At 41.9% G+C, this 13,253-nt stretch overlaps 1 protein-coding gene across 1 annotated transcript in view; it reads right to left on the bottom strand.

Annotated features, from left to right (window-relative positions):
* The window catches only part of DZIP1L (DAZ interacting zinc finger protein 1 like), an 86,440-nt gene that overhangs the window by 39,519 nt on the left and 33,668 nt on the right, over positions 1–13,253 (bottom strand). Inside the window, exons 2-5 of the mRNA XM_056564353.1 lie at positions 11,419–11,994; positions 11,231–11,315; positions 8,015–8,139; positions 2,845–2,997 (exon numbers count right to left, since the gene is read on the bottom strand). Of these exons, the coding sequence (XP_056420328.1) occupies positions 2,845–2,997; positions 8,015–8,139; positions 11,231–11,315; positions 11,419–11,931 (876 nt within the window). The 5' untranslated portion in view covers positions 11,932–11,994. The remainder of the gene's footprint in view (positions 1–2,844; positions 2,998–8,014; positions 8,140–11,230; positions 11,316–11,418; positions 11,995–13,253) is intronic.

Raw genomic sequence — 13,253 nt, 5'->3', positions numbered from 1 at the left:
ACTCTTAGTAATTGTATGAAGTGGTGGCTTCATTGTCTGTAAGATTCTGTGTCCTGTTAGGCTGGGTTTACATATGTCCGGCATCCGGCATAGGTGAACTCAGTCTAGATCTAGACGCAACTGATGCCATGACTGATGACAATGTGCATCAGTTGTCATCAGTTGTATGGCATCCGGCGTCCATTGTTTCTGGACGGCGGACAGGGGAACGCAGCTTGCTGCGTTCCCCTGTCCGCCGTCCAGAAACAATGGCCTGTCCAACAATCCGGCGTCAAAATTGAGACGCTGGATGATTGGGAACTGTCCCATTCAAATGAGATCAGTTCTAACATCAGTTTCCCTCCGGCGCCGAAACTTTGCCGAACGCCTGATATTTGTAAACCCAGCCTAACAGAGTTGGTCATAAATAGGAACTAGGTAATAGTCAGGACTGAATGAGGGGCATCAAGATTTGTAATGAAATTGTATTGTGTTGTCGAGTCAAGATTTTTATTTTATCTTGTAAGGAAGGAAAATATGCTGCTTGTTGGTAATATCTATGACCTCTTAGGCCACGTTCACACTACAGAATCCGCGTCTGACAGGAAATTCTCCTTTTGGCCAGCGCCAACTGAATCAGTCACCACTAGGAGCGCAAGGACATTGCAAAGTCTACCGAGCAAATTTTGCCAGAACATAGAATGGAAAGAAAGGTGGAATTTTTTCATCAGAATTTTCTGAAGGAAATTCCACCAAGAATATCCCACAGTATGAAGGGGTTAAAGGAAAACCCATTCACCTGCATGTTACCTTCAAGCAACGGAAATTGCAAGCGAAATCCCTTCGGGAAATTCCAGTCGGTTCCAAATTGAACCTGGCCTTATGGGACGTACACCAGGGTTCAGGAGAAGGTCTGAATTCTAATTTATATACAATTGGGAAGACTTGGTATGCAAAATGAGTCAGTATTCTGACTTCAATGGTGCCAAAGCACTGGAGACAAATTTATTATGTATTTTGGGCACTTTTTAAGTCTCACTAGACAAAGAGCATGTGTGGCCAAGGCAAGTCATAAAATATGCCAGATTTGCACCATTCTTTTGGTAAAAAAAATATTGAAGTCAATCAAGTGATGGTGTAAGGAAGTGTCTAACATGTACACTGCTCAAAAAGGGAACACTTAGGCTAAGTTTCCACTTGTTTTTTTTCTGGCAGTTTTTGGAATACTGCCACTACAGTTTTTGAAGCAAAGTCAGAAGTGGATCCATAAGGCTAGGTTCACAGAGTGGAATTTCTGGGTAGAATTTCTGCTGGAGATCAAGTCAGCGGCACTAGGACCGCACAGACTACATTGCCGTCCCCATAGATGGCAATGTATTTCTCATTTCCAAAAGATCCACCCAGAAATGCATTGCAGTCTATGGGTCAACAATGCAGTCTGCTCGGTCCTAGCGCCGCTGGCTCAATCTCTGGCAGAAATTCTGCCCAGAAAGTTTGCAGTGTGAACCTAGCCTAAGGGAGAAGAAGTGTAAGTCCTTCCTTTTTATGTCCTATTCCTTTTGAATACACTTCTGGCTTTGGCTCAAAAACTGCACTGGCAGTATTCCAAAAACTGCCAGAAAAAAACAGACAAGTGGAAACTTAGCCTTAAACAACACTCCAAGTCAATGACACTTCTGTGAAATCCCACTGTCCACTCAGGAAGCAACACTGATTGACAATCAATTTCACATGCTGTTGTGCAAATGGAGCAGACAACAGGTGGAAATTATAGGAAATTAGCAAGACACTCCCAATAAAGGAGTGGTTCTGCAGGTGGTGACCACAGACCACTTCTCAGTTCCTATGTTTCCTGGCTGATGTTTTGGTCACTTTTGAATGCTGGCGATGCTTTTACTCTGGTGGTAGCATGAGATAGTCTACAACCCACACAAGTGGCTCAGGTAGAGAAGCTCATCCAGGATGGCACATTAATGCGAGCAGTGGCAAGAAGGTTTGCTGTGTCTGTCAGCGTAGTGTCCAGAGCATGGAGGCGCTACCAGGAGACAGGCCAGTACATCAGGAGACGTGGGAGGAGGCCTTAGGAGGGCAACAACCCAGCAGCAGGACCGCTACCTCCGCCTTTGTGGAAGGAGGAGCAGGAGGAGCACTGCCAGAGCCCTGCAAAATGACCTCCAGCAAGTGCATGTGTCCACTCAAATGATCAGAAACAGACTCCATGAAGTTGATATGAGGGCCCGACGTTCACAGGTGGGGGTTGTGCTTACAGCCCAACACCATGCAGGACTTTTGGCATTTGCCAGAGAACACCAAGATTGGCAAATTCACCACTGATGCCCTGTGCTCTTCACAGATGAAAGCAGGTTCACACTGAGCACATTTGACAGACGAAGTGACAGAGTCTGGAGATGCCGTGGAGAACGCTCTACTGCCTGCAACATCCTCCAACATGACCGGTTTGGCGGTGGGTCAGTAATGGTGTGGGGTAGCATTTCTTTGGGGGCCACACAGCCCTCCATGTGCTTGCCAGAGGTAGCCTGACTGCCATTAGGTACGGAGATGAGAACCTCAGACCCCTTGTGAGACCATATGCTGGTGCGGTTGGCCCTGGGGTCCTCCTAATGCAAGACAATGCTAGACCTCATGTGACTGGAGTGTGTCAGCAGTTCCTGCAAAAAGAAGGCATTGATGCTATGGACTGGCCCGCCCGTTCCCCAGACCTGAATCCCATTGAGCACATCTGGGACATCATGTCTCGCTCCATCCACCAACATCACATTGCACCACAGACTGTCCAGGAGCTGTCTCTCTGGTTAATCTGAATGGTTTCACTTAGGTAACATGGAGGAGCCCATCCTCACTTACCGCTGTGTTTTTATGAGCAATGTCTTCAAACTGAGATACAAGCTGCTGTCTCAGTTTACCCATCTCATTCTGAAGCTTCCCTCTTTCTTCTTCTTTCCATCTTTCAAAATCTCTTATCATACCTTCCTCCTTTCTCCGCATTTCCTCTAGTTCCTAGAACATACAACAAGCAAATGTGAAACCAGAACAAAAAAGATAGCCAAGCTATTATATGGTGATAGTAATAACATGATAGAAAAGTAGGGCCTTACCTTAAAGGGGTACTCCAGTGGAAAAATAATTTTTTAATCAACTGGTGAAAAAAAGTTAACCAGATTTGTAAATTAGTTCTATTTAAAAATCTTAAATCCTTACAGTACTTATCAGCTACTGTATACTACAGAGGAAGTTGTGAAATTCTTTTCTGTCTGACCACAGTGCTCTCTGCTGACACCTCTGTCCATGTCAGACCTGTCCAGAGCAGGATAGGTTTGCTATGGGGATTTGCTCCTGCTCCGGACAGTTCCTGACATGGACAGAGGTGTCAGCAGAGAGGACTGTGGTCAGACAGAAAAGAAATTCAAAAAGAAAAAAAACTTCCTCTGGAGCATACAGCAGCTGATAAGTACTGGAAGGATTAAGAGTTTTAAACAGAAGTAATTTTCATATCTGTAGAACTTTCTGCCACCACTTGATAAAAAAAAAAAAAATTCCACCGGAGTACCCCTTTAATATAAGGCTGCATTCACATCATGATTTCTGCATCCATTGAGTTTATATGATTCTACTGAAAATGGAATTGTATATCTAGACCAGTGTTTCCCATCTAGTGTGCTCCCAGCTGTTGAAAAACGACAACTCCCCTTGGCTGTCCGGGCACGCTGGGAGTTGTAGTTTTGCAACAGCTGGAGGCAAAATTAAATAGGGGATACAAAACCCATGGGAAGAGCTCTTAAAACTTAACTTTTAATCTTTATGGTTAAAAAAAACACCAAAGAAAATGTGACCCAAGTAAACTAAAAATATAAAGATACCAGTTGTGCCAACTGTACAATGCCCAACGCGTTTCCACTGCGTATAGCAGTTTCCTCAGGGGAATAGCATTGGCACGCTGAACAACAAGTTATGTACATCAATATAAAAGGTTTCACAAAGCATAGAATTCACTTAGTGGGTCTCATGCCACTGCCGACACAGCTAGACAGTACACTGACATACTAGGATGTTTAACCATTACATGGGTTCCCTATAATGTAGTCAGATTTATAATCATAGAATGTAAGCAATATGGCAACCGGACTGGCCTTTCTCCACTGGCAACCTCCTGTCGCTAGGCAACGGTTTAGATGTCCGGTGTTCAGTGAAGGCATGAGCGCAACCTACAGTGGTAGGGAGCCACACTGCTGGCTACTCAACAGCTGGAGGCACCCTGGTTGGGAAACACTGACCTAGACCTATCCAATTAATTCTATTGACACTTCCACCCATTTTATTCCATGTACATTTTCACCCAAATTTTTGTTGAACGGGAAATAGAAACTGACCACTATTTTTGTCCCAATAAATAGATTTCCGTCTTATCTGTATTTTTTTACATTATTGTCTAGGTAAATTGTCTTGGGAATAGTCTAGAAAGCTTGGGAAACATAAAAACGGATGTAATTTTTTTATTTTTCAAAAATTGACAAATATTTTGTACTGCAATACATCTGACAGATAGGATTTTTAGACACATTTGATTCGATTTTTTAGCATACTATTTCATGCGATTTTCTTAATGCATTTAAGGAATGCAAAAATAGTTATGTAAACGGCCTTTGAGAAAGCTGTAATAAATATAATAATGTAACTAAGCACTAGGATAATATGCTAATGTATTTAACAAAGTAATTCATAACCAATTTTCTTAAAACTCCTTTTTAAGGCATTTGCCTACCATACACATCCCCAGAATATGCTACAAAATGTCCATTTTAGGAACTGTCCAGAGCAGCATATATTTGCTATGGGGATTTTGTCCTGCTCTGGACAGTTCATAAAATGGACAGCAGAGGTCAGCAGAGAGCACTGTGGTCATGACATCAGAGGAAATGCATTTCTTTTTCATATGTCTCTTTAGTATACAGCACCTAATAAGTACAGGAAGGATTAAGATGTTTTAATAGAAGTGATTTACAAATCTGTTTAACTTTCTGGCACCAGTTGATTTAAAAAAAAAAAAAGTTTTCCACGGGAGTACCCCTTTAACCTCAGATATCATGAGGTTGGCAGTTAATCTTCCTTATCTTTGATTGGCTGCAGCTCCCGTGCTGGTGGCAGATGCCCCCCGTTATAAGGCTGGTACCGACCATGCGCTGGTCACAGCAACGGACTCCGGATCAAGACCCTCCCTTATTTTATTTTGTTTTAACTTTATGTTTTTAGATTTTATTGTTTTTGTTATTTACTTATTTTTCTTGTCGTGATGGTTATGGTGGGGATTGTCGCCTGTCAATTCACAGGTGGTCATGTTTGTTTTTCATATATTTATTTATTATATGTTAATTAATTAATTTATTTATTTGATAAACATCACAGCCTTTTTCCCCACAATTTGTAGTTGGTCGCTTTTATTAGTTGGTTAGTCTTACACAAAACTATTGGTTCTATGATACCAATGAAGTGTGGGGACCCTTGTTTTTTTCATGCTATAAATGTCTTTTGTGGGGGAAAAAAACTCTTAAAGGGAATGTGTTATCAGAAAATGACCTACTCTTTATATTTTTATTTTTTAAGAAATTTGGTGATTCCATTTAACTCTGTTATATAATAATCCTGATATCTAACATTTTTAATTCTTGCCACTAAGCCAAATATAAGCTGAGTCATTCTGTTCTCTGGCAAAACTTTTCAGCTGTCTTCTCCTTATCATCACAGAGAGGATTACAGTAAAATGTAACATCTGTGTACAGATGTGATGTGATCAGGCCATTCACAATAGGTGATGATCACAACTCTCCTCCTTACACAATGGCCTTTGCATGGGTCACGGACCATTTCTAGAAAAGTCTCCCATAGAAGTGAATGGAGGTCCCTTTGATCTACTATGCCTTTGTTAATGGGTCCTGCTGTACAGCATAGCTCTAAATATTGTTTAAAATAGATCAGGCAAGACAGCTACCCCATAAATAAAGTAAAAAAAAAAAAACAATAAATGAAAAAATGACAAAGAAAAAATTTCAACAGATTAGAAAAAACATGTTTCTGTATCTGGTTGTCAGTAGAAAAAAATCTCTGTGATACATATTTTAACCCCTTAAGGACCAAGCCCATTTTCACCTTAAGGACCAGGCCAATTTTATTTTTGCGTTTTCGTTTTTTCCTCCTCGCCTTCTAAAATCCATAACTCCAATCTTGTTATAAATGATGGAGAGGATTACATTTCTATTTGTGTATACAATATGTTCTTTATTAACGTTATAGAGAATAATGGTTAGGTTGCATGAATACTGTTACTAATTTTGAAAGGCATTATCACATGGCAACCTTGCTGTATCATATAGTGATATGCCAAATCTTATTCCTTATTGTAATTAGATGTGTACGTTCATTAAACTGAAAGTTATGATTACAAGACATATCTGAGTGAATTATACAATTAGAGGACTAACAATTTATTGGTTCGGATTCAGATAATACCGATATATTTTCTTTTTATTTGTTTTCAATGTCTGTTTTTTCTTTTTTGATTCCCTTACTGTTAAAATGAAAAATTGTTTACAAAATATAAAAATAAACAGTTATATATAAAAAAAAAAAATCCATAACTCCTTTATATTTCCATCTACAGACCCATATAAGGGCTTGTTTTTTGCGTGACCAATTGTACTTTGTAATGAAACCTCTAATTTTACCATAAAATGTACGGCGAACCCAAAAACTTTTTTTTGAAGGGAGGAAATTTAAATGAAAACCACAATTTTGCGCATTTTGGAGGGTTTTGTTTTCACACTGTACGCTTTATGGTAAAAATGACATGTATTTTTTATTCTGTGGGTCAATTCGATTAAAATGATACCCATGGCTAGATACTTTTATATTTTTGTTCCACTTAAAAAAAATCTAAAACTTTTTGTACAAGATTGTACAAAATCGCCCTATTTTGACCACCTATAACTTTTTCATTTTTCCATATATAGGGCAGTATGAGGGCTCATTTTTTGCGCCGTAATCTATACTTTTTATCGATACCACATTTGCATATATAAAACTTTTGATCATTTTTTATAAAATTTTTTTTATATAAAATGTGACAAAATAGCTGCATTTTTGGACTTTTTACATTTTTTACATTTACGCCATTCACCGTACAAGATAATTAACATTATATTTTGATAGTACGGACATTTACGTACGTGGCGATACCAAATATGTTTTTTTTTTTAAAGTTACGCTTTTTCGGGGTAAAATGGGAAAAACTGACAATTTTCATTTTTATTGGGGGAGGGGATTTTTCACCTTTTTTTTACTTTTTATTTTTACATTTTTCAACTTATTTTACACTTTTTATGTCCCCATAGGGGACTATCTATAGCAATTCTTTGATTGCTAATACTGTTCAGTGCTATGTATAGGACACAGCACTGCTCAGTGTTATCGGCAATCTTCTGCTCTGGTCTGTTCGATCTCAGACCAGAGCAGAAGACCCCGGGAGACGGCCGGAGCCAGGTGAGGGGACCTCCAGCCGCTATGCTGGAGGATCGGATCGCCGCGGCAACGCTGCGGGCGATCCGATCATCCATTCAAAGTACCGCACTGCCGCAGATGCAGTGATCTGTATTGATCAAAGCATCTGAGAGGTTAATGGCGGACATCCGCGCGATCGCGGATGACGGCCATTACCGGCGGGTCCCTGGCTGCTGATAGCAGCCGGAACCTGCCGTGTATAACGCGAGCACCGTTCCGATGCTCGCGGTCATACACAGGATGTAAATGAACGTCCTGGACCGGGAAGTCCCGCCAAACCAGGACGTACATTTACGTCCGTGGTCGTTAAGGGGTTAAAGGGGTACTCCGGCCATAAGACATCTTATCCCCGGAGTACCCCCTTAACAATAATGTTTCCTATTCATTCACTTTCCAAACATTTACCTTCTCAAATGTATAAAAATCATGAGCACTTATTAGCAGAGACACATAATGGCTGCTCTACCTGTATCCTGCGCTGATGTTCCATCTCCCGTTCTGCCTCCAGCTGGGACTGAGTCTTCACCAGCGTGCTCTTCAGCTCCTGGATGCCTTCTTGGATATCATCCACCTGCCTCTTCTTTTGTTTTTCTACAACAAGCAAATGTTAAAAAAATTTTTTTAAAGTAAAATAAAAAATAAATCATGTCTATAATGAAAATATAAACAATGTAAAAACAGCAATAGCTCTTGGAAAACTTTATGAACAGCAATGAAAACCAATAGATCATTGACCAAAAGGCACCTGACCTCTGTCTTGAAGCCCAAGTAACCAGGTGGCTTTAGCTTAAAAAGGGGTACTCCGCTGCTCAGCGCTTGGAACAAACTGTTCCGAACGCTGGAGCCGACGCCGGGAGCTCGTTAGATCATAGCCCCGCCCCCTCATGATGTCACGACCTGCCCCCTCAATGCAAGTCTGTGGGAGGGGCTTATTCTTGGAGAATACTCATACCCCCTTAGGGTGAATCTAAATAGGCTATAACTGCTGAGAATTTTACAGCCGCTCATTATGTTGTGGATTTGTAATTGATTTCATCACTTTCTGTGTATAGAGGTAAGATTCATGGTGATCTGCAATAAAATGATGCTTGAGGAATAACTCTAATGGGGTGTATTCAGCCCGAGTGCCTAGGACATCAGGAGCCGTAAATATTATCTTGCTCATGGACTCCTGATCATCTGTCATCATACACTTTGGTTTACTAAACTATCCTGATAAATGGGTGGGTGCCTGTGCTTCAAATGGTTAGCTGATAAGGTGTCACTCCTATAATACTTTCCTTTTTTTCAACATTAATCACCCAGATTTTACTGGCTAACATGGAGCTCCATTATTTTTTGTGGTACACAGCTCTACCGCCCACAGATCAGTTGTTAATATATAAAAATGGTGGGTATGTGATTGTGTTGTTGCTCCAGTATAGTATAGCAGTCTCACTGAAAGAGTTAAGTTGTGCATAATGCTCTTTATGGGCAGATACAAGGAATTCTTTCTGAAAAAACTGGGGGAAATTTTCCTTTAAAATAATCTTGATCTGATTTAAAGGGGTACTCCTGTGGAAACTTTTTTTTTTTTTTGATCAACTGGTGCCAGAAAGTTAAACAGATTTGTAAATTACTTCTAGTAAAAAATTTAATCCTTCCAGTACTTATTAGCTGCTGAATACTACAGATGAAATGGTTTTCTTTTTGGAACACAGAGCTCTCTGCTGACATCATAACCACAGTGCTCTCTGCTGACATCTCTGTCCATTTTAGGAACTGTCCAGAGTAGGAGAAAATCCCCATAGCAAACATATGCTGCTCTGGACAGTTCCTAAAATGGACAGAGATGTCAACAGAGAGCACTGTGCTCCTGATGTCAGCAGAGAGCTCTGTCTTCCAAAAAGAAAACCATTTCCTCTGTAGTATACAGAACCTAAAAAGTATTGGAAAGATTAAGATTTTTTAATAGATGTAATTTACAAATCTGTTTAACTTTCTGGCACCAGTTGATAAAAAAAAAAAAAGTTTTCCACGGAAGTACCCCTTTAAAGGGGTACTCCAGTGAAAAACTTTTTTTTTTTAAATCAACTGGTGCCAGAAAGTTAAACAGATTTGTAAATCACTTCTATTAAAAAATCTTAATTCTTCCTGTACTTATTAGCTGCTGAATACTACAGTGGAAATTATTTTCCGTTTGAAAAACAGAGCTGTCTGCTGACATCATGAGCACAGTGCTCTCTGCTGACATCTCTGTCCATTTTAGGAACTGACCAGAGTAAAAGGAAATCCCCATAGCAAACATATGCTGTTCTGGACAGTTCCAAAAATGGACAGAGATGTCAGCAGAGAGCACTGTGCTCATGATGTCAGCAGACAGCTCTGTGTTTCAAAAAGAAAATAATTTCCGCTGTAGTATTCAGGAGCTAATAAGTACAGGAAGGATTAAGATTTTTTACAAATCTGTTTAACTTTCTGACACCAGTTGATTTAAAAAAAAAAAAAAAGTTTTTCACCGGAGTACCCCTTTAATTTACCTAGTTAATATTCTGAATAAAGGACCTGCCAACTTAAGCAGGTTAGATATTTCTCTGATATACTTGAATTTTGGTTTTAATGAAACAATGGGCCTCATTTACTAAGGATTGTTCAAGTAGATTTTGTAGGGTTTTTTGTGTCGCATGTTTCATATACCAGAACTTCGGACCAAAAAAAAAAACTATTAACTCTCCACTTTAAAGGGGTACTCTGCTGCTAGACATCTTATCCCCTATGCTTTGAATAGGGGATAAGATGTCTGATCGCGGGGGTCCCGCTGCTCAGTCCCCCCATGATCTCATGCAGCACCCGGCATTCTAAACAAATGCTGGGTTCCTGCGGCAGTGGTCGAGATGTCATGCCACGCCCCCTCCACTCACGTCTATGGGAGGGGGCGTACCGGCTGACACGCCCCTCCCATAGACATGAATGGAGGGGGCGTAGTGTGAAGCACCAGAGTACCCCTTTCATCAGAAAACCCTACAAAGGGGTGTGGCCATCAGGGAAAAGGGGCGTGTCTCCAAAAAATACATTTTCGAATGTTCCTACATGTTACTTATGTTCCCACATAAAATGTGGTGGATTTGAGCTCTGCAAAACCAGACAGCTCAGAACATGTGTAAAAAAAAAAAAGCAAAACGTAGGGAAAATGGCCAAATGCAAGATACAATAGTAAATACCATGGAAACATATGGAAAGAAACCTACAAGGAAAACTACACTCCACTCTTAATATATGAGGGACAATATGTTATGAATGACAGAACTCAGTACTATTGTATTTAAAGGGGTATTCTGGGTTTATACATATTATCCCCTATCCAAAGGATAGGAGATAAGATGTATAATCGCGGGGGTCGCGCTGCTGGGGACCCCCATGATCTCGGTGCAATCCTGGCATTCTGTGTGGGCGCTGCCTCCAAGATGGGACTTGACGTCATGGCCACGCACCCAAGTGATGTCACACCACGCCCCCTCCATTCATGTTTATGGGAGGGAGCATGACGGATGCAATGCCCCCTCCCATAGACATGAATGGAGGGGGCGTGGCCGTGACGTCACATCCCCGTCTTGGCGGCAGCACCCAGCACGGAATGCCGGGGGCTGCACCGAGATACATACAGCACAACATACAAATATTACATAGTTAGTATGGAATTTACCATGCTCTGCAGCTTCAGGGTGTCTGCGCTTATGATGCTCCTGGAGATGGTAGTAGGTCATGAAGGCTTTATCACATAGCTGGCACTATGGGTGGAAGAACACAAAATCACGAAAAAAAGAAATCGAGTTCTCCCCACAGTTATCCATATACACTTATTAAAGAGTTTGTAGAACTTTTTATCATTACTTTATGATAATTGTTGACGTCGCCCTTGAACATGGTCTGTTGGGCTTCGAACAGCTTCTTCCTTATCTTGTTCTCCTCCTTAACCTTTCTTAACTCCTCGCCTAGCTTGACCATGTCCTCCTTAGTTTTCTGATGTTCACCGATAGCTTTCTGAACCTGATCTTCTAACTGGGTGACATTGTTGCAGAGAAATTCCTGGCACTGAAGAAGGTATTCAATAGTCAGTTGTGCAAGCTTAAGGACTTTCAGTAACACGGGGTCCACCGGCTGCTGACAGTACGGACACTTTTCATTATCCAGATTACAGAAGGTCACTGTGCTGACCGTCTCTTGCAGTGTAGATATGTCTAACTCATAGGCCACTCTGTCCACATCGATGGCACTGAAACGCCTCCAGTCAATAAGATCCTTACGTGGACGAAACCTAAAACTGTGAAGGAGGCTGCCATTTTGTGACAGTGCGAGAAGAGGCGTAGATGGGTACTGATGGGGGTTCGCAACGTAACCTGGCATCGTCAGTGTGCGTTGGCTGGATGCAAGAGAGGACACAGGGTAGTATATCGTTCCGAAGAAAGACTAAAAAAAAATACAAATTGAAATTAAGAAAATCCACGTCCATAATTTGCCAAATCTTGGACAATTATAGACATTTAAAGAGGTATTCCACAATATTTTTTCTTCAGTCTTTAAAGGGGTTATCCAGGAAAAAAAACTTTTTTGTATATATTAACTGGCTCCAGAAAGTTAAACAGATTTGTAAATTACTTCTATTAAAAAATCTTCATACTTTCAGTACTTATGAGTTATTGAAGTTGAGATGTTCTTTTCTGTCTAATTGCTCTCTGATGACACGTGTCTCGGGAACCGCCCAGTTTAGAAGCAAATCCCCATAGCAAACCTATTCTACTCTGTGCAGTTCCCGAGACAAGCAGAGATGTCAGCAGAGAGCACTGTTGCCTGACAGAAAACAACAACTCAACCTCAATAGCTGATAATTATTGAAAGGATTAAGATTTTTTAATAGAAGTAATTTACAAATCTGTTTAACTTTCTGGAGCCAGTTGATATATAAAAAAAAGTTTTTTCCTGGAATACCCCTTTAACCTCTTCAGGACATAGGGCATATGGATACGCCCTGCATCCCGAGTCCTTAAGGACCGAGGGCGTATCCATACGCCCGTGGGAATTCCGGCCCCCACCGCTAGCCGGTTGGGGACCGGAGCCGGATGCCTGCTGAAATCGTTCAGCAGGCATCCCGGCATATCGCCCAGGGGGGTCATTATGTCCCCCCATGTCGGCGATCGCCGCAGATCGCTGGACAATTCAGTCCAGCGATCTGCGGCGATTACGGGTCAATCGGGTCTCCAGTGACCCGGTGACCCGGAATTACTGGCTGTTCGGGGCCGTCTCTGATGGCCCCGAACAGCCAGAGCCTGCAGGGGTGAGGTGGCACTGGTGCCACCTCACGATCGCCCTGATTCGTCGGCCGGATTACCGGCCGACCAATCAGGGCGCCTGCTGCGGGTGTCACTCCCGCACCCACTCCGCCCCTCTTCTGGAGGACGTGAGCGGGTGCGGGACGTGCACCCCGGGTGCTGGGGACCCCGATCCCCGGCGCCCCTGTTAGGATCGGGGCCCTAGGAGCAGCTGCGGCGGCGGGACTGACCTGTGTCCCGGAGCAGAAGCAGGAGGTGAGTGACAGCCTCCTGCTGTTGCTTAGCAACAGCTCCCAGCATGCAAAAAGGGCATGCTGGGAGCTGTAGTTATGCAACAGCAGGAGGCAGACCACCACAACTCCCAGCATTCCCTTATGGGCATGCTGGGACTTATGGTTT

The sequence above is a fragment of the Hyla sarda genome, chromosome 3, assembly GCF_029499605.1.
Source record: "Hyla sarda isolate aHylSar1 chromosome 3, aHylSar1.hap1, whole genome shotgun sequence".
NCBI lineage: Eukaryota > Metazoa > Chordata > Amphibia > Anura > Hylidae > Hyla > Hyla sarda.
This window is presented reverse-complemented; position numbering and strand designations above follow the sequence as displayed.